The sequence below is a fragment of the Cucurbita maxima genome, unplaced genomic scaffold, assembly GCF_002738345.1.
Source record: "Cucurbita maxima cultivar Rimu unplaced genomic scaffold, Cmax_1.0 Cma_Scf00074, whole genome shotgun sequence".
NCBI lineage: Eukaryota > Viridiplantae > Streptophyta > Magnoliopsida > Cucurbitales > Cucurbitaceae > Cucurbita > Cucurbita maxima.
In genome coordinates this window covers 94,279-118,530 of record NW_019272090.1, presented here as the reverse complement: position 1 = coordinate 118,530, position 24,252 = coordinate 94,279, and the positions used below count along the sequence as shown (strand labels likewise).

At 35.1% G+C, this 24,252-nt stretch overlaps 1 protein-coding gene and 1 long non-coding RNA gene across 3 annotated transcripts in view; both read right to left on the bottom strand.

The window, feature by feature from the left end:
- Positions 1-917: 917 nt before the first annotated feature.
- The window catches only part of LOC111472479 (glycine--tRNA ligase, chloroplastic/mitochondrial 2), a 32,446-nt gene continuing 9,111 nt past the window's right edge, over positions 918-24,252 (bottom strand). For both annotated transcript variants that reach the window (XM_023118120.1, XM_023118121.1), the window contains exons 7-35: positions 23,828-23,905; positions 23,442-23,516; positions 22,521-22,591; positions 22,312-22,428; positions 22,089-22,190; positions 18,918-19,044; positions 18,380-18,463; positions 15,601-15,687; positions 15,070-15,171; positions 10,032-10,095; positions 9,328-9,383; positions 8,419-8,490; positions 6,836-6,918; positions 6,452-6,500; positions 6,086-6,148; positions 5,657-5,746; positions 5,498-5,584; positions 5,182-5,253; positions 5,027-5,085; positions 4,229-4,322; positions 3,919-4,137; positions 3,603-3,697; positions 3,418-3,508; positions 3,239-3,343; positions 2,110-2,148; positions 1,938-2,027; positions 1,599-1,700; positions 1,331-1,498; positions 918-1,215 (exon numbers count right to left, since the gene is read on the bottom strand). In XM_023118120.1, coding sequence (XP_022973888.1) covers positions 1,117-1,215; positions 1,331-1,498; positions 1,599-1,700; positions 1,938-2,027; positions 2,110-2,148; positions 3,239-3,343; positions 3,418-3,508; positions 3,603-3,697; positions 3,919-4,137; positions 4,229-4,322; positions 5,027-5,085; positions 5,182-5,253; positions 5,498-5,584; positions 5,657-5,746; positions 6,086-6,148; positions 6,452-6,500; positions 6,836-6,918; positions 8,419-8,490; positions 9,328-9,383; positions 10,032-10,095; positions 15,070-15,171; positions 15,601-15,687; positions 18,380-18,463; positions 18,918-19,044; positions 22,089-22,190; positions 22,312-22,428; positions 22,521-22,591; positions 23,442-23,516; positions 23,828-23,905 — 2,640 coding nt within the window. In that variant the 3' untranslated portion in view covers positions 918-1,116. The remainder of the gene's footprint in view (positions 1,216-1,330; positions 1,499-1,598; positions 1,701-1,937; positions 2,028-2,109; positions 2,149-3,238; positions 3,344-3,417; positions 3,509-3,602; positions 3,698-3,918; positions 4,138-4,228; positions 4,323-5,026; positions 5,086-5,181; positions 5,254-5,497; positions 5,585-5,656; positions 5,747-6,085; positions 6,149-6,451; positions 6,501-6,835; positions 6,919-8,418; positions 8,491-9,327; positions 9,384-10,031; positions 10,096-15,069; positions 15,172-15,600; positions 15,688-18,379; positions 18,464-18,917; positions 19,045-22,088; positions 22,191-22,311; positions 22,429-22,520; positions 22,592-23,441; positions 23,517-23,827; positions 23,906-24,252) is intronic.
- Positions 7,781-8,249, bottom strand: LOC111472480. The gene is made up of 3 exons (XR_002715421.1): positions 8,158-8,249; positions 7,925-8,032; positions 7,781-7,825 (listed from the first exon to the last, which is right to left on the bottom strand). It is a non-coding gene; the product is annotated as an uncharacterized LOC111472480 (long non-coding RNA).

The window sequence follows — 24,252 nt, the reverse complement described above, 5'->3', positions numbered from 1 at the left end:
TGTTAGAACTAGAGTTGGTTTAAACTATTAATGAAATCGAAGATTAGGATGAGTATGCTTACAGACTAGAGTAGACAGAAAAGTTACTTCGAAGTAAAATGAAGAAGCTTAGAGTTTGAAGGAGGTGACAAGGTATTCTTGAAGGCGTTGATGAAAGGAGTTTTGAAGTTTAGATGTAAAGGCAAGTTAAGGCCATACTTCATTGAGTCCTCCAAAATTCTAGACCGAATCAAATCATAGTGTGTCGATTGGCTCTACCATCATCCCTTTCTATATGCATAACGTGTTCCACATATTTATGCTCCATAACTACATGACCGTCCATACCAATGTGATAGACTATGAGCCTTTGCAGTTTAGACGAAAGCTTGAGTTATGAGAAAAGACTTGCATAGATTTTATCCCATGAAGCAAGGACCTTAGGACTAGAGAGAGTACATTCGTTAAGGTACTTTGGCAAAACCATTAGTTAGAGGAGGCCACATGAAAACGAAGGAAGTACTTATGGAGAAGTTCCCTCCTCGAAAATTATTTTAAGATATGTATAGTATTATTGTATTTTTTTTTTAAAAAAAAAACTTTGATAGACTCCCTTGGCTCGGGTAGACTTTAACTAGCTTGATTGACTTATTTTAACCATGAATATTAAGGCCAAAAAAACGAATAAATTTTAAGCTTGATTTTTTGAATGAATGGAATACAGTTATCTTAATAGATGTAATAGCGATCATAACATACATGTAGTAGTGGTCATCTTACTTTTTTTTATAAAGAAATGTAATATCGTTACGTAATCGGGCTCAAGTTTTTTATTCGAACTCCGTGTCCATCAAACAAAACATTCATTAGCAGTAATGATAATTCAAACATGTTACAAAGCTCCTTAGTAACAAGGATGTAAAATCACTACAACTCCAAGGTCCAAAACTTAATTATGTACGTTAAAATCAATAGCAAAAGATTGGATTAGAGGTCTCAAAATTTATTTGGATTAGAGGAAAAATGAATGTTACAAAATTTAATTGTCCTCAACATTATACATCAAGCAAGCCTGTAATAATAATAGTTCCCCCTCCAATGGCTATATTTGTTAGCTGAATTATGAAGTTGTAGAGGTTAAAATCCTGATAAAAGTGAAAGATCAGCTATGCCTCTTGGAAGATCTGCAATTTTTTTGAGAAGAGCCAGCCTATTTTTACGGATCTTTTCATCGTCCTGTCATCGAATGAAACGAGATTTATGAACAAAAATCAAGTAGTTGATTAACAAAAACATGTTAATTTAGTTATTTGGTAAAATTTCAGAAGATTAAGGGCAGACAGGAACATACCACCATGACAAAGACATGCTCAAAGAAATCTTCAAGTGGTTGTATGAGGTTTGAAGATATTTCAAAGAACTCGTCAACCTCAATGCCTGGATGAACTTGGTTTTTGATTGATAAAAACGTATTCCATAGACCTCTTTCTTCATTTGATTCAAAGGCAGCCTCATCAACCTTAACAGATAATAACAAGTACAAAGAGAAACATGGAATGATTGATAAATTAGAACAACTTTAAGATTTTCATTATGAACAGAGAATTTTAATGAGGTACCTCCATAGCATTGTCAACATCCTTCCCAGAAATGATTCTTGTTGGACGTGCATATGCCTCCACAATTTTCGGGAACAGATCGCCTTTCGACATAGCATTCATCTAAATCATTCCATAACAACACCATTTAAGCAAAAAAATGATCACAAAAAAGAAAAAAAAGACTGATTATTGTCCTCTTTGGGCTTTCCCTGCTGGGCTTTGCCTCAAGGTTTTTAAAACGCATTTGTTAGGGAGAGGTTTCTACATCCTTATAAAGAATGTTTCGTTCTCCGCCCCAATTGATATGGGATTTCACATAATAATATAATAACAAAGAGTGGATGAACGAATATATACTTTATGAGCCGTCTTCGCTGCTAGACATGGAAAATTTGAACGCTCTGCAAGAACTGAACGAACTATTTCTGAATTCAAACCCTTATCCACCTGTAAATGAATCATAAAAGAAACAACTTATGTATTACTAGTAGGATGCATCGGTATGAGATTTCGTTTGAAGACTACTTACCAGAAATTGTTCGAGCCTTCGAGTAACAAATAGATTTACCTGAAAAGGATAAACTTTAGAAATATGGTCATGATTCATGACGCTTATTGAATTACAGTAAGAGATTAAGCATGAATTATTTAAGCATGAATTATTTAAGCATTTATATTATTTGTACAGCACAAAATGTACAACAAGTTGGACATAGAACTTAATACATATAGGAAAAACAAGTAACAATAGGAGCATGATGAAAGAAGTTACGGCTAATTCTTCTTTTCTTTTTTGGACAAAAAAACCTGGCAGTGTATTAAGGAAAGGATATAACTTAGGGGGAGGGGGAAGAGGGATATAAGAGAATTTTTGTGAGATCCCACATTGGTTGGAGAGGGGAACGAAACATTGTTTATAAGGGTGTGGAAATCTCTCCCTAGCAGATGCGTTTTAAAAACGTTGAGGGGAAACTCGAAAGGGAAAGCCCAAAGAGGACAATATCTACTACCGAAGGGCTTGGGCTGTTACAAATGGTATCAGAGCCAGACATCGGGCAATGTGCTAGAAAGGGCGCTGACCCCCGAGGGGGGAGGGTGGACATTAGATAGTGTGTCAACGAGGATGCTGAGCCCTAAAGAGGATAGATTTTGAGATCCCACATCGATTGAAGAGAGGAACGAGTGCCAGTGAGGATGCTAGACCCCTAAGGGGATGGATTGTGAGATCCCACATTGATTGGAGAGGGGAACGAGTGCTAGTGAGGACGTTGGGTCCCAAAGGGGTGGATTGTGAGATCCCATCTCAGTTGGAGAAGGAAACAAAACATTTTTATAAGGGTGTGGAAACCTCTCCCTAGTAGACACGTTTTAAAAACCTTGAGGGGAAGCCCGAAAGGGATTGCTCAAAGAGAACAATATTTGCTACCGGTGGGGGTGGGGTTGGGGTTGGGGTTGGGCTGTTACAATTATTGCTGCTAAGACACCACCCAAATGCATTGGTATAAAAATGGTTGGTCAGGGATAATTGCTACAAAAAAAACACGGCTACAGGTAATTGCCCTTATTTGATATTACCATTTAACCTTTTATTCTTCTCATTATGAAAGGAATACGTTGATCCAACTTTCACAGATCTAAAATATAAAACTGCTTCTCACATTATCAATAACGTTGCTATCAACTTTAATGGGTTGGGTATCAGCTGCAAGTCTCAGTGCTCGCTCTAGATCAAGATTCTTATCCTTCTCCACCAATATTTGGACCTACAAATAGCCATTACCAACTCACTTATTCAACTGTAATTGTTGTCTCCTTTGAACATTTTAAAATAACTTACAAGGCCATAAGAAATTCTCCGCAAGCCAAATGGATCACTTGTAGAACTAGGCTGACAGCCAACAGCAAATAAGCCAACAAGGCTATCTAATCTGTAGAGCACATAAAAATAGAGAACCTTAAAGCAATAAATTATTAAGATAGTAAAAAAAGGGAAATTTAGATGAAGTTTGGGTGTAGTTTGACCTGTCAGCAACAGCCAAAACTATCCCAACATCACTCTTTGGAAGAATATCACCAGAATATCTGGGAAGTGTAATCTCAAACAAGGCTTCTGCTATCTGGAAAACATCACAAAAACAGGGAATCCAGGTCAACATCATAACTGATAGAGTTATAATAAGCAAAATATTAGGCTCAAAGATAGAGTGGTTAATTGTTTAACTAACTAGATAATTAGGCATGCAGTATTTTTTATACAAATACTAACAAGGTTTTTAAAATGTGTCTGCTAGGTAGGAAGAGTTCCCACGCCCTTATAAAAGTATATAACACAAAGTACCTGCTCTGAAAAACCTTCACGCAAAGCATAATGTCGTGCCATTAATCCTGCAAGTGAAGTAAATTCTGTGACAACAGCAGTAGCAAGATCTGACATGGCAAGGGATGCAGCTTCCTGAACAGTTTCAAGCAAATCTTCACTAAATCCCATCGCAAGGCTTAGTTTCACAACCGTTGCTTCCATACGTGTCATCTTGTCAAGCATTGATCCTAGTTTTTCCTATTTTTAAAAGAAACATGGGCTATTAGAAGTAGAAGAACATGCGTAGAGCCAAAAACTCATGCATGATACTGCAAAACTAAAAACTCACATGAAAGAGGATACCACTCAGTTGATTTCTAAACTGAGAAAACCTTTTACTTGTATCTGTCTCGTAGAAAAATTTGGCATCTTCATAGCGAGCTCTGAAAAAGTAAAGAACAGACCTTAACTATTAGATTTCTGCATCAATGACTGAGCTAGGGGAATAGAGAGTGTTTGACATCATTTACTTATAAAGTTATTTTATTGAAATAAGTTTTTAAGCAATAAGCACAATTATATAAACTTTATTCATCATTGATAAAAATAGCTTCAAACATTTCAAGATATTATTCTATTGTTTTTCAATCAACCAAGGTCTTCGGGCTAGATCATGATAAGAACTCGAAACTCAAAAAACAGAATCTAAGGACCTAAGTTCTCAGGCCAAGAACATAATAAGAAAGAGTGTGGACCCTAGCAACCGTCGTGACATAATTAAGAGTTTACTGAGCATTTGTACTTACTCCATGTTTTCCATGTTTTTCAGGTAACTAAGGAGTTAGTCGAGGTTGGGAGTGGATCTAGAGCAGGTGTCATACAGAACAACACCGTTTTCAACTATGTATTTATGTTTTGAGTTGTTGTGTTCACCAGGCCCAATGTATTCAAACATTATTTTGGATCCATAAATAAAATGTATTTATGTTTTGTTTTAAATGCGAAAATATTACCGTGTTTTATTTTTCCTTCTATATTTTCAAGATTTTAAGTCATGATCAAGCCGAAAATCACGTCGTGACACATATTATGCACATGTCCAAATTACAACTCTCAAATAATCAGGAATATATGTATACAAAACTACCTTAGTACGGCTTCATTTCCTTTTCTTACAACTTTGTCATCAATTTCTCCATTTGCTACCTGAAAGAAAAATCCAAACCAAAAAATGAACTAACAAGAGTTACACGTGGGGACGGTACAATATTGAGATCTACAGATTGACAAAGTGACTCTCACAGCAATGAAGTATGGCATCAGCTTTCCATTAGCATTTCTAAGTGAAAAATATTTCTGATGCTTCTGCATAACCTGATAGACAATTACAAAAAATTGAGACACCACTGCTAAACCAGCACAAACTGAGCAGAATAGTAGATACAAAAGAGAAGGGTTGTATGCTGCAAGAGAGAGATATCTAAATTTATTGTGAAAGGAGTTACCAAATTAGAGCGAACTTCCACGAGCAGGCATTGTTTCGTGTCGGGAAATATAATAAAACATAGCATAAAATTATGATACCAGAAGATCTTCTGGAAGAACATTAAAACCTTACCATTGTTAGAAGATCTTCTGGAAGCTCCAAGAAGGAATCATTGAACTTTCCAAGTATTGAAACAGGTTTCTCGACAAGATTTACAACCTAACGCGTTATCTTAAAAGAGTTAAGAACATCCTTAGAATAATGAAATCAAGAACGTCACAACTATATTACCTCATCAAGCAAGGCCTCATTAATAACAGTTTTCCCTTGGACGCTTTGTGCCAATATGGAAGACTGGTCCAAGATTTTTCTTTTGCGGTCCTGTGAAAGCAAGTAGTCATTTAACTATTTAAAAAAAACACACATAAAAGGAAATGGGTAGACACAAACATATTTAGCCAATATGAGCATAGTTGAACTAGCATAAAACACGTATCCTTGACCACAAGGTCGAAGAATTGAATCATGCAACCCGCATATTGTTGTATTAAAAAAAGAAAAAGAAAAAGAAAAAGAAAAAGCATTGACATCTTTAAATCACTAAAAATTTGTGTTCATCACTTAGGATCATGTAAATACATATTTATGGAGAAAGAGTAATTTAGCTAATTGTAAACTAAAATAATGCTTTCAAGGTCATAAATAAATTCTTAATCCCACCTCAACTTCAAGAATAATTTTAGCATCCTTCATTGCCTCCATAAAAGATTCTGCACTATCTACCTGTGACAGAATCCAAAGCAATAATCAAATACTATATAAATGCAAGAAAATATTACATAGAATCACCACTCAACCCAAAAACTTAAGGATATATACTCACTGAAAGCTTAAGGATATATACTCACTGGTCGAGACGGGTTTTTAATAGATATATTATTATTTAATTACTTAAAGATTGGGCTTTTAAGTCATTTGAGGTGAAAGTTGACTTGATTTGGGCTAAGTCAAGGGCTTGTTCCTCGTACATATGGGAAATCCACTGGGAATAACAAATTGTTGAGTTATTACAATAACACAACTCACCTTAACAATAGCTGTAGAAGTGTTACGAAGACCATAGGAAGTGTTCCCACTAGATAGAAAAGTTTTGATGTCAATGTGCAGGTATACGACAAGATAATATGCAAAATAAATAATTCTGAATGGAGAGTGCACATTTCCCCTTCGCCCTTACAACCTTGTCAAGATATCAACCATCGTTGAAGATAAAAAACCAATTGATATTGGTAGCTCACATGTTGATCTTTATGGATATCAAATTAAAATATGAGCCCACATGTGAATAAAAAACCTCAGCTTAACCAAAGAGCTAAGGCTCATAAATTTTCTCATGCACATGTCTCACATTTCACATGTAGACATCAAAGATGCAGGGATGCAGGAATGCAGGGAGAGATCATACATCACCTTAACACACCAGCATACGAAAAGGGAACAACTACATCACCGTGGAGCGCCAGAATCCAGCGAATAGGCCTGCTAAACACGACCTGCAGATCGACAGTAAAGGGCAGTGACATATCCAGAAAAAGAAAAAGAAAAAGTGAAGTACAGGATATTTAAAGAAATTGAAAAATAATCTCTTTTTCATAAACATGAACATATGATGATGGACGAAACTTCAAAAGGCCTGATGAAGTATCCTAGAGAATCCAATCATTCATCTTGATCGAGTTTCAGATATGAACTAGTGCAAAAGGTTACCAACCCCAAATATTTGCCCAAATTCAGTGGCAAAGCAACTTGCCTCGTTTTTTTACCAACCAAACTAATGCCAAAAAAATTCTATAACTCTGCCATGTATCTTGTACTAGACTATTGTTCTTGTTCCTATAAAAAGTGAAACACAAGATTCTTACTGCATAGTGTTTCCAATCTGGATCTTTAACTTAAAAAGATATAAGAGTTCCTTTCAACCTAGCTTTGCAATAGCTGGAACTGCACGTACCCAATAGTACTAAAGTGTTCGTGTAACAGCTCAAGCCCACCGCCAGTAGATATTGTCCTCTTTGGGCTTTTCATTTTGGGCTTCCCCTCAAGGTTTTTAAAACGCGTATACTAGGGAGAGGATTCCACACCCTTATAAAGAATGCTTCGTTCTCCTCCACAACTGATGTAGGATCTTGCCGTTCGTGATAAAAGATACTTTTGCCCTTGATTCAATAAGCTTCCACTTTTTAGTGTCCAATTGCATACTTATATTTTCAATCTTCAACATTTTAGTATCCAAAATTGTATGATTAAGTAGCATATTTTGGATACCATATGGGGAGCATTAACGAACTTAATCTCTTTTCCTTTCATCGTGCTCAAGTGCACATTGTTATAGGTATGGAGATATTATGAAGAGANAATGCAAGCACGTGAAAACGCGAAAACAGCCTCTTCCATTCTAAGCTTTAATAAACCATGTGAAATAGCAATACAAAAATCAATTGTATACTCATCCTTTGATATCTTCGGACAGTAAAGAATATCAAAAATCAGCAAACCAACCTAGTTCGTCGCGCTTTCCTTTCAATTTGTCAACTAATTGCAACATTGTCATCCTCTGATTGGTCTTCTGTACATCTTGTAACATTGAAATAATAACTCTAGCATGACCTATTAAAAAAGATAAAGTACACTAAAATTAAAAGAAAAATCTTCCTTAGAAAAGAAAAGGAAAGAGAATAACTTCTTTTACTTAAAATAAATTGGCATCAGAAACAAAAGTTGAAGGAACATACAACAGACATCCAATTCCGTAAACTCATTGGGGACTGCACACGTATCGCACATCCCTGAAAATTTAGATCTATGATTATTTTTCCAGAAAGAAAAATAGAAAGTGTTTGCAGAACCACCCCCTTCCCCAACAGACCCCCCCCCCCCCCCCAAAAAAAAAAAAAAGACTGCAGCAGCTCGGTACTTCAAATGGAAAAGAGAAAACAGAGAATTAAAAATCAAGAGCCACATGATATCAACTGAAACATGCTCTGTGTCCGTACCTGAGAATTCCATCTCATCGACTTTGGGAATGATATTTTAGCTATAATGGCAGGTAAATTTTCAGAAAAAATCTGGGACAAAATAAAAGAAATATTAGAAGAGCCTACAAACACAACTACAGTTGTAATATATTACAAGTAAATATTCAATGTATTTACGAAATGATAAATACCATCCGGATCAACTATACTGGGATTTCTACAAAACTAACTTGGAAGGGCTAAAAGGACAAACCATAACTTACTGACATACTCAAATTAACTATGGACATGCATTTAACATTTTTAAGTTCACTGAAACATCATCACCTGAATTAGTGGGTACAGAACCGTTGATACTCCCACTAAAAACAGTTTTTTTTTAAGGGACCCCTAAGTTCTAAATGATAAATAATTCACATCAAATACCAAATGTTTAGGACTAAAGAAAATATAGAAGTAAATAGATAACGAAATGGGTCATAGGATAACATTTCGAAGCGTTCGTGGGTTTTGGATAGTGGTTTATAGCAGGATGAATGGAATGAAGCTGAAAAGTAAAGCAAGATTTCCATGGATTAATGCAGTTAAAGATTTATCTTTAGAGTATTTGATTTGCAACAGACCAAAGTAGTCTCAAACAAAGATAATCTAATTGATTTTAAAATCAAATTATTCTAAAAGTCAAAATTTCGTGTTCACAAACAAGACTGGTTTCTGATTATTCCTCCAATATAATCAATTATAGTTGAGAGACATTTTTGCAAGTGTAAGATTTGTTTCTCGGAGGACTTTTTTTTAGCACGTTGTAGGGAGGGTCATAATTACGTTTTTAACGTAAAGTTCTCTCTCTTTTTTGGAAGAAAAAATATGCAGATAAGTATACTACATACAAAAGGAAGTGAGGAAAGAGGAAAAGAACATTACAACCTCTAGAGCAAGCCGAGAAGACTCCATTACACGAGCATATACGTACTCTGTCTTTCCTGAAATATGAAAGAAAAAAAAAAACTCTTTAAGGAACCATTATGACATCATGAACTTGAGACGAAAGAGGAGTGACTTTCCAATAGACTTCTAGCGTTTCGTAAAGAATGCATTCATTATGGAAACATGAGAAAGTTATGTATCCTTACCCAGATTTGAGGAGATCAGGAAAAAGCAAGGCTTGTTGAGAACAGTCATTCAAGATTCAGTTTGTTTAACTCAAGGACACAAGGTACAACCTATAGAATATATCCCGTTCGAGTATGATCCACCCAAGGTTTTGCTCGAAAATATTTTATAAGATATTATCTAAAAGCTTAGATATAACCAACTCAAACTTGATCAACAAAAAGAATGTAGAAGATAATACCCCTGTTCTTATTGTCAATGGATAAAATCTATTTGTAGGCTTGTAATAGAGGTTATTTGTATATTTTTATAAACTTGAAGTTTAAGTCACTTTACATGGACAACATTTTATCCTCGAACCCTGATCTCTGGAAAAAATAATTAAATTTTGTGTGCTTATGAATATTGAAAGAGGTAGAGTAGCCTTTTGATCAGACACCTATTGAGTTTAAGGAAATTTTAAATTTTGAACTTTAAATGAAAACTTGGGATTTAAGTACTCAACTTTGGAGACTTACCATCGATCTTCCTGTACAACGATTCACGTGAGATGAGGTATCTTCGGCAAAAGCCCTCAGCAGCCTACCACAAAATACTTGGTCTCAGTGAAGATATTATATTTCATTAAGTAACAAAACAAGTATCAAGTTGATGTAGGCTTGTAGAATCCAATAAATTACTTTTTAAGACATCAACACTTGAAACTTAGGACTTTGATTTGCCCATTAGCATAAGAGGAAGGATAAAAAAAAATCAGCCCAAGCTTGAGCAAGAGAGATTTAAGGGGGACATAACCCGACATCACAAACCGAATAAGAGAAAAAGGGAGATATTTTTAACAAAAAAACAACTTTTTCATCAAAAAGTGATTAACAGCAGTTAATATTCTAACCTTGAAAAGATAAAACATAACTCACTATACAACTGATATAAATTTTCGATTTTATTTTCGAACATATATATATGAAATGTTAAAAAAAGAAAAGAAAAAATAAATAAATAGTTGAGAGCAATTCAACTAGAACATTTTCAACTTAACCTCGAAGTGGGAATGAACCAATTGTCATAAAACCATCTACTATTAACAAATAAGTGGTAAATATATTTGTTGAAATAATCAAATTTACTGTAACCCGCTAGCTTAAGCTTTGGGCTTTGGGGTTGTGTTCGAACCCTCAATAATCAATAACAACATTTTCTTCCTCGATACTTGATTTCCATTGTTGCACATATTACAAATTTTGAAGCCCACAAGTGAAGAGAAGTGTTGAAATAACAAATAACAAATATTCCCCTGTACAGAGTTTGTTCTGCAGTATCACAATATCACATATCAAAATGTCTGGGAATCTAGATGCTCGACATACCTAGATGACTGTGTTTGTTCTGCAAAAACTTGCATGAGAAAGCATTTTGCACCCACATATTTGAACTTTGCACCCACATCTTTGAATTTGAGGGTAAAAAGCTTGCTTGTTACATGGAATGCGGCGATTCTATCGGATCAAACCTATGGAACTTAAGGAATGATCGAAGGGAATAAAAAAAGAAAAAAGAGAAAAAGAAAAAAAAAACCTCGTTCAATCAGGTTCAGAAGAAAGAACCATGACCAAATACAGAGTGAAACTTGGAAGGAAAGAGCTTGAATGACCAAATACAACACAAAAGGTCGCCCTCACAAAATCAAGCCAAAGACAACTCCCAAGAATCATAACAATCTTAAACAAAAGCCGCAAAAAAGAATTGAATAGAAACAACTGAGGAAACTAAAAGAAGCTCCTACCAAATAGAAAAACCACCAAAGAGAATAGCAAAATTGAGGTCCAAACCACCGAGGAAGAAACACTAAACTCAAACCTCAAGGGAACGAACAAGTATCAAAAAGGAATTCCTTGTGAAAGAGAATGAGTAGGATCCATTGACAAAAGAATCAATTCTTAGTGAAAACGTTAAGGATCTGCTACAGAAAATTCTTAACAATTTTGAATGACAGTTTCTTAACAGATGGGCCAAAAGACTTGATACGTTTTCTTCAACATTATATGAACTCAAAGAATTAACCCTTAGTGAATGGAGGAAATGAAGAATGATGCACTTATTCTTCAAGTATAGGAAAGAGGATAAGGTGCAATAAAATATTTCTAAGGATTTAGAAGACCTCAAGCGCCCTAATGGAATCACTAAACAAGGTCCCAATGGCCTTAATAGGTACCTCTTTAAGGTAGGAGCAATAGGAAAGGTATCTGAACCCTCAAGGCCTCGCTACAGTAATAGAGGCTAATCGTGCAAGCATTGGCCGTGAAATGCACAAAGGAAATGTGAGTTTTCCTTTGAAGCATGCAAAAAGTCTGGTGGATGGACAAATAAATCAACAACCGGCCGTGAACAATTATGTTGAGGAAACTTATCATCTTCAACAACAAAACTGATACAAAAAACGTCCACCAAATTGAAAAGTCTTTTAGATCCAAAGTGCTTTTATAAGATATTTAGATGAAGGAAATCAATTAGATTAGTAATTTAAATTGAAGTTGGGATGAAACCACAAAGGTTCTTCTCAACTTAAAAATAAGCAGCAATACAATCTAACCGAATTAGAGTTTTAGAAGAAACTCAAATCAAACCACCAAAGTGTTACCTGCTCCAATGAAAGTGCATATTTGAATCATGAAGAGGTAAGTTCATGATTTTAATCCAACCCCATAACCTTTGATGAATTCTGGTTTGTTATGCTTGCTATTGTCCCATCTTTCAATCTTCAAATGAAAATGACCAAAATACTTAATCATTTACCCAAATGACCAAGACCAACTAAAAGATTAGCATCTTCCATTTGAAGCAATGTTTTTTTTTATCATCCATTAAAGGAGTAATTGAAAAACTAGATTCAAAGTGGACTTCAATGGACCTCAAAATATCATGTTAAACCAACAAGAAAGGAACTACCAACAAAGAACTCCATTCAAACAAGAAACTAGCAACCAAATCTAAATAAATCCAACCAAATAAATTAGGGAGGTCAACCACTTCCCTTATTTAATGGGATTAGATAAATATCATTTGACAATCCACCTTAAGCTGAGTAATAGATATCATCCATTCTTAGCTTGGATACTAACTCATGAACTACAGAAATATCTTCTAACTTAAGGCTAATCCTTCGACAGATATTATTCATTCTCAACTTGGATACTAACTCATAAAGCAATAAGTTGTGAAGTTTTTTTTGTTAGTATCTGTTAGTTGAAGCAATGAGAGCACATAACTCATGCATACTATCCCCTTAGAGCACTTCCACGGGAGTTGTTTGCCTCTCTAATGCTCACTCCTCAGTGGATCTCTTCCACAGGCATTACTTGCCTCTCTCGTGCTCATTCCTCTTAGAGCTCTTCCACGGGCGTTGCTTGCCTCTCTCATGTACACTCCTCTTGGAGCACTTCCAGGGCCACTGCTTACCTATCGAACTCACTCCACTTGGAGCATTTCCACATGCGTTGTTTGCTTCCCTCATGCTCACTCCTCTTGGAACACTTCTACAGGCATTGTTTGAAACGCCTTTCTGGTTCTCAATCCTCTTAGAGCTCTTCCACAGGCTTTGTTTGCCTCTTTAATACTCATTTCTCAAATAGAACTGACTGGTGTTTGGAAAAACTCCATCACTTGTAATCATCCTATTTTTCTTGCTGTCACAACTGCATTCTTGACCAATTCCAAAACCTCAGTGGCAAGGTATTTGAGGATGAGATCAGTGCAGCTATAGCAGTGCACTTGCCTTTCTAAAGGTATTGCCTAACTCTTCCATCCCGGAATTGGAGTCCTGTCTTGACAAACTTGGAGATCCTAGCTATGTTCCCTTCTTTTCTTCCCTCAATGCCCTTGGTTCTCTATATTATTGAATACTTCGAATATGAATCTCGAAATTTGGTGCTTATGATGAATGAAAGAACGACTTGATATTTTTCAGACATGATGGATGTGAAATAATCAAGAGGGCTAGAAACAAGTCCTATTTTCCACTTGAAGTATGGTATATTAGATTCTCAGCCTCCCCTGAAAATTCTATATTCTCAAAAATTGATGGAATAGGTAGGAACGCAATAATGATCCTTAAAGAATAGAAAACGTTATGGTTTCAAACCCATTGGTTTCCTGCCAATGTTACGCAATGAGCCAAATTATTGCTGCTGTTGACTGGGCTTTGTTTGTTGTTTCAATGAAAATTGCAAGTGAGCCTAACACAAGAGTCCGGGCTTTCGATGCTGCAAAGGGGCTTGACTCTAACGCAAATGGAAGTTCAAGAGTTCAAGAGTTAAAAGGGAAATCGCAAGTAGGAACACAAATGGGCCACTGATTCCGTCCCTTAGTGTTGCTGCTGGGATTCTCAAATTCGCGATTTTGATGGGTTACAACCTCAATACTCAACCAGTTGAGTGCCAAAATTGTTGTTCAAGCCTCTGGTGCAAATGGATTTAACACATGAAACTGCAACATCAATGGCTTCAAGCTTCTGCTTCAGTTATGAATATCACAACCAAACATTGTGACAATCACAATAGCATTCTTATATGAGTGGTTGTTGGGACGAGGTTGTTCTTCCTCTATTCCAAGATTTAAAAGAACCTTGGTCACGAAGGAAGATGACAGCAATGAAGCTCCAAATAAATTTGGTTATGGTGGAAGATCGGTACCTGAAGGCTCTGAATAAATTTGGTTAAGGTGGAAGATTGATAGCTACGAGGCACACTGATTAATTAGACCTCCCACTCTGATAATTATCATGCTCACCTTTCTTCTTTTCATATTAATTTTTCATAGAAGTACCTGTGTCTTTTATAATATAAAATAGCTAGCTAAATACCCAGATACTAGATAAAAATAAATCTAAATAAATCCCTTGACACAAGGTAACAATATCTATAAGTTAGGGAGGTCAACTACATCCTTTATTCAATGATGACAAATGGGGTTAACTAAAATGCTGACGAGATAGGTGGTTTCATTAGTATAACTAAAGTTCCACTTCCACGAGTACATTTCTTTTTTTTTCTCACGAAATCCTCAAGATCTTGGCATCCTTTACTCTAATACCCACCCAAAGAATTGCTATCGCACTTTTCTCAATAAGCTCAGCTAATAGTTTCAAGGGTATTCAACATGAGATGACAAATAGGGTTCACTGAAATGTTTGCTAGATAATGGTAGACCCCCCTCCCCTAAATAATCTGGATCTTTGGCAAAGTTTTCATACCACACACCTCAACAATGTAGAGGTAGACATTCGTTCTCCTCAAAAAAAAAAAAATTATATTGTTATGGCAATAAGATTACAGTTGAATTCGTCCCTGCGGAAAACAAAAAATCTGTAATAGTACAACTACAAGTTCATTGAACGTAAAAGCATCGTTCATTTTTCCTCTAGCAAGCATGTATGAATGCATAACTTACTTGGAAATCCGATCATAACTTATTCAACGATGAAACTCAAGTAATCAAGTTCGTGAAAAAAATGGGAAACCTTTCGAGTTCAAAGTAATAAAATGATAAGAAAACATTCACCTTTGTAGGATTTCCTTGGTCATCAAAAGCTTTTGAAACAGGGGGTCCTCTGACTTCAATCTCTTTCTCTACTTGTTTAGAGCACAGACTCTCAACTGTGACCTGGTAAGGTTGAAAATCGTTAAAGATCATGAACAGCAACCACCATGAGAAAAGCAAAACCAACTAAAAGCTCACCAAGATAGAAAACTAACCAACAACACACCAAAAGGCAAAGTAAACCCCCATCCACAAACAAACTAAAAAATTAACTAGATGTTGTTTAAAGTGAATTCTAATCCTTCCTTCCTCATCCTTTGGTAGGTTAGAGTATGTTCAACAATCATTTTGGATCCCTTTTAATAGGGAAAATAGATTACGACCTCTTCTCATTTCTAGGCACCTAGACAAGATATGGGCCAACATTGGTTTAACCCAACCAAATGAATTCTGGTTGCAAAAGAAATCTACAAGATAATCACTTCTCAAAATTAACAAAAGATCGTCAAAACATTGCCAACATACTAAAAGGGTGTGAAGTTATTGCTATACCACTAGCCTGCGGGGTGTGCCAAAAGCTTGCACATTACCATGGCTTAGCCTATGCTTTTCAAGTAACTGCAACATATATGTTTTGAGCTGCAATAAAAAGTCGTGCCTAGTCAATATCAACTAGCAGAGAGATTAAATAATGTTCGTTAATAGCAACATTATAGTAATGATAGTTATTTCCCTGAACACAACAATAAGAGAACGAATACTTTCTGGAGAATTAAGCTGTTACAGAAGGAAAAGGAAATTGCCATAACACACTTCAAGCTCAACTACTTTAGCAAAAATAAAATATAGACTATTAAATGATATAAATATGAAGAAAATACCAACAGAAATAAAATATAGGGGTTGATATAGTGGGTAGAAATAATAAAATATAGCCATCTGGATCAACTTAAAGAGTAACTTCTGAACTTCCGAGCAATGGTGCTAAGTGTCACGGTCATGCTTGTCCAAGAAGTGTTGTCTGTGACCGTGTGTCAGATGTCCCAATCATACTTGTCCAGGAAGTGTTGTTCATGGCCGCATGCCAATTTCAAATCCTTATTACTTGCTTTCATTTTAGATAGGTCTTTATTATTCTTGTTGTGTCAATATGGGGGTGTATGACTCATCATCAAAATCATATCTACACTTGTCAGAGTTAAAATGCCCCAAAATGTACTAGGGACATGTGACTAATTGTCAATTCTTCCTACCCGGGTTATACGCTACCAAAGTTGTGGTGATTGCTTATTTTCTTTTAGCTTATAACATTAATTTTTTTTCAAATTGTTTTCAACGCATTTCCTTGCTCACGTTTTCTAAAACATTTCTCTCAAACGTGACCTGAGGATCGATCTTACGTCAAGGTTGTCCACAAAGTCCGCCTTCCATGCGGTTGACTTGTTCGCTAGGTTAGAAAAAATATCGCACCATCATTGTCCCGCTCAATAAGAGTACGATTATGACACCAAGTAGGTACGGTTATTTATAAGTGTTGATGGAATTTTAAAAATCAAGAGGGATGACAAAATAACATAGTGTATCATTCGCATCTATATACATATTCCATCAAGAATTTGTGTCAGCTTATCATCTTTGGTCCGCATTTTTCTGATCATTGAGGGTCTAAACATGCATGTATTGCAGATACTAGTGTAATATTGTCGGAAATTCTGCTAGGCCTGGGTTCTCAACAATTTCTCTACTACTCCATTTCCATGAAACGAAAGAAATACAAACAGGAAAGAACCGTGAGTTTGCTTATTTAAATGAGGATGTTCCTTTTCTTTCCTCATAGTAACTTTCTAACTGTCCATTTTCTATTGTTCCTAATAAAAGCACCATGCCGCACCAATTAATAAACAAAGAAGTTATTTAATCCACATCAAGCAGGGAAGTTCCAAAATTATCTTCTTTTAAAATGAAACAATTACAAAAAGGAGTCTCGATAAAAAAGATAAGGTTAAGCTGATAGTTACAAAAAACCCTGACGCTCATTAAGAGAAAATAAACCTAGACAAATCCCAAAGATTCTCCCCAGACCCTCCACCCCACGAAAAAATTTACAGTTTCTCTCAGGCTAAATATACCACAAGGAAAAATGCAAAACTAGCAAAAAAAAAACAAAAAAAAAAAAAACCCTTCCTTTACTAGAAAAGGAGGTGTAAGAGCAACTCCTCAAACATTGAACAACAACTGCTATTATGAACCGATGCAAGCCTGAAAGTCTTAAGGAACCGGTTCCATAGAGTACTAGTGAAATAACAACTCCAAAGCGGTTCAGATCCTCCTCCTATTTCTTACAAAGAACGCACAATTGAGGTCATATCACAATGGAGGAAAGCCTCTGGATACAATCTTGAGTATTCACTCTCCCATGCAGAACTTTCCAAGCAAAGAATTTTCCTTTTTTAAACTATCTCGTGCAAAGCTTCTGCATACGATCTTGTGGTGTATTACATGCCAAATTATTCACAAACTGCAATTCAACCCTTCTTCAGTTGAAGGGGCTGTCTTTGCTGCTGGCATAAGTTGTTCAAAAAGTTCAACATCAATTATGGTCAATCAAGAGGAAGAATCTTAGCTTCTCGTGGTCTAAGGCTAGGGATCCTCTTTCCCCTTCTCTTTCTCTTTCTTCTTTAAAGATCTTGGAAAACTAAGACAAATTTCTTCATATGGATTTTGGTATTATGATGGAGTTAATATTGCATATACTCTTTAAAAGAAGCTTTATTTTATGGCTCTATCTCTATCCTTTTTCCATTTGAGTTTTGCAGCTCTTGAAGACCAAGTTCATACGGTGTTCTTCCTCAAGTTTATGCTAGTTCTCTTTATTCTCTATTTTCAACATAAGCAATGCTTGTCAAATTCTTTGTATTCTGCTTCTTCCAGTTAACGCTAAGCTTATATGTATTAATGCTTCTAAATCTATTCTCTCACACCTTTGGTTGTAGCATAACCAAATATTATTTAGGACAAATTTTTATTCATGGTCGGAGAATTTTAAACTTATCAAGATCAAGATTCCTATTGGTGCTCCTTTTCAAAAGCTTTCGAGGGTTATTCTTTGCAAGATATTTATAGCCATTGGAAGATTTGGTCAGGATCCTTTTGGCGCACTCTTTCCTAATTTGTGTGATTATTCTTTCGTTTTGATTGCTACCTATGGGAAAGATTTTGTATAATCATCAGTGACTACAGGAGTTCTATAATCTGCTAAGATCCTTTTCTCTCTTGCCTTTGTATCTTTTCATGTTCCAAAAATAAAAACAAATAACAAATTATTTCATACTTGTTGGCTTGCATCCACAACATCTTTAGGTGGTATCTCTTCAGTTCCAATTTCAAGAACAAACCACCTCGCATCTTCATGCACCTGCACATATAAAAGATGAAATCTTGAGAAAAGTTAAATGTACAGGTAATAATGACTTGTATTTTAGAAATTGTAAAACATATAATCAAAACAAAATACATGAAAATTTGAGCAGCTTATTTTGATAAGAGTGGCCAAATTGAAATAGATAACTCTGCTGAAACTGTTTTGGAGCACCTCTTGCCTCTTCCTCTCAAAAGCTTATATGAACTTTTCTATAACCCATTTATAAATGAAAAAATATGTAAAAAAAACAAATACTACAATTAAAAGGGAAAAAAAGACTTTTAATATAAAACAAATCTAATCCTAACTTGGGGGAACAAACCTCATACACATTCAAGGAAAAAGTAAAAATAATAATGAAAAACCAACGGGATAAAATTTGGAAATATGTAGTGGGACTATCAACAATAATGATGACAAACTAAATCACCAGCATATGAATATTAACCTTTTTTACTGCAGCGTCCAGAAGTTCTTTCGGACATACAAGATCAACAGAATCAGAAACAACACCAAGTGGATGTCCCAGTGATTCTCGGGTTTTCAACCACAGTTGCGCACACTGACGAGCTAAACTGATGGAACAAAAATTAATTTCAGTACATACAGAAATCAAAACTAATTACTTGTTAATGAATATTACAACTGTATGATGAAAAGTATTAGAAACTTACAAATGAAAGGAAAATTTTCAAAGAGCATCTTTTCAGAATAAAACTTGAGAAAAGGAGTAATACCAAGAAGCTGAATAAAAAGCGGAGAATGAAGTAATCTACTCATTATCAAAGAGGAACACCCTAATTCGATACGAGTTTTGTCGTGTGTGGGAACGGAAGGGAAAGTTATCTTGTTTTCAAGTCTAAAAGGGAAAACTTTTCCAACCTTTTTGACTGCAGCGTCCAGAAGGATATAACCTCCCTAAGAGGGAGAAAAAGAAAAATGCCAAAAAGAACCAACAACTAGAAACCGAAATAGGAAACTAAAACCAACTGACCACAAATGAAAATCCCGGAGCCGATTAGAACCAAAAAAGTCAAAAAGAGCGCCATAACCGGAGTGGAGTAAATAACACAAAACCAGCAACCAAAAAGCCTTGAAGTCTTGTAAAACAAGATGCAAGTGGCTCTTGTAGGAATCTCATATACTTCAAGTCTACAAACTTTAAGAAAAGAAGATAACTTTCTCAATGCCCTTTGAAAAAGATGCTTGAAGATTTGGAGAAGAATTAGCAAAAGTAGGATCATCTTCATCTTCGGGAGATACATTTCGTCCAACGAAGAATGAAAAATTCTGATCAAATCCGCACTAGTAAGACTCACCATAGATTCCTCCAAATTATCTTGAAACTATCTTTGAATGTCTCATTTGTTGGGCAGAAACATTCTTTCAAAAGAAGAAGAATAAGGCCTTGCTATTTATTTTTTTTTTTTTAAACAAGAAACACCTTATTGATACAAAGAAAAAGAATACAAGTTCACGGGATGCGAACTCCCAAAGACAGTAAACATTTAAAGAAAAGAAAAATTGAAATAGAAAATACAAGTTAATCAAATTACCTTGATAAGACAAAATAAAACTTCGCTAAGTTAAACCATGATCCGGCTTCCTTCTTAAGTCAAAAGAGAAATTTTACAAAACTCAAAACCAAAGGCTTTTATCAACGACGGAAATTTGACCGCTAGAGATGAAGAAATAGGAGGCTTCTTATCTCAATCTTGAAATAGTAAGTAAAAAGCTTTAGAAAAAGAATCTTCAAGAACATTTGCCTCCATACTGAAATCTACACAATGAATGACTGATTCCACACTATGCAAACTTGCCTCGAATTCAACCTCAGAGGCATTACCACGAGGTGTAAGATCTTTTGTCATTTGTCAAGTGAACTAACTTCTCTTGTTAAACATATATATCGATCCAAAGAAGTGAAGACTTGGTTGTTTTTTTGAGTAAGATAGGTAGAGAGGAGGGAGAAAACGCTCAATTGAAGCTGAATTCAAAGAGTTTTGCTCAAAGCATGGATGGAACGAAGAGAAGACCCTTTTTTCGAGAATAAAACAAAGGATACGAAAAATATGGAAATAAAGAGCCTTTCTTAGATGGTGGAATGATCTCTCCATCTTTCAAAATCTGATAAATTTTATTCAAATCCAATGAGTTTGAAAAGTGTAACTCACGGCTAATAATATAAGGAGGATCAAAAGGAGTGATGTCATCGAATCTAAGGAAGAAGTCTCCTCATTTTGGAGATTTAATCAAAATTGTTGCTGGTAAGAAGCCACACAAATTCTTTTCCACTTCAACGTATGTTGCTGAACAATCTAAGAAGTTTAAAGTTTAGGAAGAAATGGTAACAAGGCCCCCAAAATAATTCCCAATTGCCTCAAAGGTACAACACTTTCAACATGGAAGAGGTAAGTTCTTCATTGCAATCCGACCCCATAACCTTCAATCAAATCTGGGTGAGAGGGAATTCCATTGACCATTTCTTGATATTCAAACGTAAATTACCAATGAATCTCCATTTTCCACCAGAGACTTATGGTCTATAAGCTCTACCACTTTTAGCAAGGCATTATCAGAGCCCTAAACGGATTAATCATAAAGGCGACCTAAAAAATATTCTTCCAATGAATCCTTAATGTTCAACCATTTTTTATGAGCAAAAAACCAGAAAACACATACAAGTTGCTCAAATTTGTAAATACTGCGTCTTTTGCACTTACCTAAACTCCAGAATCTTCTTTTTTTATCCAATGAAATTGAGGAGAAAGATCTACGAGGTGAAGAATAAGGCAAAAAGTTCATTACATTAGAATGATGATTCTTTCCATGAACATACTCAGCATATAAAACTTTGTTCAGATCATTACACCCAGGCAAACGATTTAAACAAGCACCACGAATCATTTCCAAGAAAATAAACCAGCCTATTTTGTTGTAGCTACTAGAACCATTACTCCTGCTCTTGAGCCATAAGGTTTTAAAACCATACATTCAATAATTCAACCAAAACTACTTACTTAACCAGCAAATCCCTAACTCTCCCTCAGCATGCCTAAAGAACGGCAAAATGCCACCTACATGTTAAAGTTTACACTGATGCTGATTAGGCATACAGCACCACTAACAGAAGATCAACCTATGGTTACTACTCTTTCGTCCGAAGGAATCTAGTTGTCTGACCTAGTAAAAAAACAAAGTGTTGTGGTCAAAAGTAGCGACGAAGCAGAGTTTATGGTGTTAGCCCCAGATAAGAGAACTCCACTTCCATTATTGTTCTTTTTTCTTCCCAAAGTTGAGTGAATTTATGAAGGTATAGAGATAAAAAATTAAAAATTTGAAACGAATAAAAAGAGACTATTGGAAGAATTGAAATTCTCCCCCGTAACAATTTCCATTGTTCACAATTCATTCATAGAACATAAAATATCGAGATTGATAAACACTTCATAAGAGAAGATTGATGCAGGATTAATACGCATTCTTGACATTCTAACAACGGAGCAAATTGTCTATGTGTTAACTAAGGGACTCCTAAAGTTAGAATTCAATAAGCTGATTAACAAGATGGGAAGAAAGAAAATGAAGAAAGAGAAAAAATTAAAGACGTTGCTCTAACCTTCGCATTCGACCAAAATAACGAGCACGCTCAGTTACTCCAACGAAACCTCTAGAGTCCAGTATGTTGAAAGCATGAGATGCCTTCAATACCTGATCATACCTATTATGTTGTATGCCATTTACTAGTCAAAAAATAATTATACAAATAATAATAATTTTTTTAATTTTAAAAAATAACCCATAGATAGAGTATCAGTATACAACTAATGGAATAAACATACGCAGGGATAGGTAATCCTAAAGCAAGCAAGGAATGAGCTTCCTCCTCAAAGATGTTGAAATGTTTCTGAATCTCGTGAACATTGGCATGTTCTAAATAATATGCACTCATTTCCTTCCTGAAATAACAAGAGTAACAAATTGAAATAATTATACACTTCAAGCCTCTTCGTTTAAGAAAGAAAGAAGTTAAATAAGTGTGATTCATTACTCATTCTCCAAGAACAGCTCCCCGTATGTGATTCCATCAGCATACTGAATTTTCTTAAAATGATTAACACCCTGCACAGATTACATCAAGGAAAACTCAATGAAGTGGGGGAAAAAATAAATCTAGAGAATCACGGTAAAATAAGATTCTTTGACAACAAAAAATCAAGAGTACAGTGTTGTCCAACCAGGCCGAAAGTGCTAAACCACAAATTTTCAAAAATCTTTCGTTCTCTAGAGATAACTCCTCCAAAAATATCTCTTTACTTTCATGAGATAGAAAAATATCTCCTCGTTTTAACAATCGCTTATTCAAACAAATACTTCTTTATTTCGTGTCGAAAATGTGTATATAGAAAAGAGACCAAAAAAGAAAAAAGAAAGGAAGACAGCCACTCAGTAAGAATATGGCCAGTGCCCAAGGAAGGGTTGGACGCATTAATCAACTTGAACCAAAGGTCTACAAGCCAACTAGCAAGCCAATAATGAAAAAACTAGTTGTCCAAAGAATAAAGATTCATAATAGCAATAATACGTATTCGAGCGAAAACACTGAAATAAAATCTTTTCATTAAGAATACAGAAGTATTGAACCTTATCGAGGCCAAAGAATAAAGAATCAAGACACACCATGCAAGGAGCAAGGGTATTAAAAGTTTAGAAATGAAAATATGCTGATAATAGGAGAATATAAAAGGGAAATTTTCAAATTTACATATTGTTCATTTTATTTTCTACTTAAATGTAAAAATTAAGCAATTTAAATTTGTTCTTTTATGATAAACAACTTTGTTCGAATAGGACTTCAAATCCCCAACCTTTCTCACTAGAAATATAATCAGTACTCTTCTATGCTCAGAATGACCCTGTTTTTGTTGTACTCAAAAATGTTTTTAAAGGGCGAACGAAGACACCGTATCACCTGTAGTAACATGAGGATACGTTCAAGACCGTAAGTGATTTCAACAGATACGGGCAATAGTTGTTGACTTCCAGACTGAAAAATAGAGAAAACGAGATCAATACAGACGGTAAGAGAAATCACTGAATCTTTGCAATGAATTTCAAAATCTTAAATACAGCAAACCTACCTCAAACAGGAAGAAACAATATTCAATTATGTAATAACCATTTCCAACAAGAAAAAAAGTAATAATAATAAGTTTTAAACTCGTGCATTGAATGTTTCTATACTAGTTTCTTCCATGTCTGCATTGCATAGCATGTTTACATAGCTGCATTTGTGTGGAATTTCACTTAAATAACACTGATAATTCTTATCAGAAATAAATGACCAGTAAGTAATACCTGCTGAAAGTAAGTGAATTGTGTAATCTCCATTCCATCCATCCAGATCTCCCATCCCAATCCCCAAGCGCCAAGTACCTAAAAGAGCAGTCCAAATCAAGAAAATGAATTCAAGTGTAAAAATAAATTTTTATTAGTTTCTTAATTTCCACAATTATTCAAGGAATGCTTGTCAACATTGTCATTGCTGTAACACGCCTTTTTTTCAAAACTTGAACCCCACGTGAATTGAACACACAGACACATGACCAAGTTTGAAGTTGTCAAAGTTGAGTTGATTTGAAACTTCTGTTGGATTTTGTTTCAAACCAATTTAGTTTTGTACATCTTGGATGCTTTTCTTCTTTTCTTTTTTTTTTTTTTTTTTTTTTTTTTTTTTTTTTTTTTTTTTTTTTTTTTTTTTTTTTTTTTTTTTTTTTTTTTTT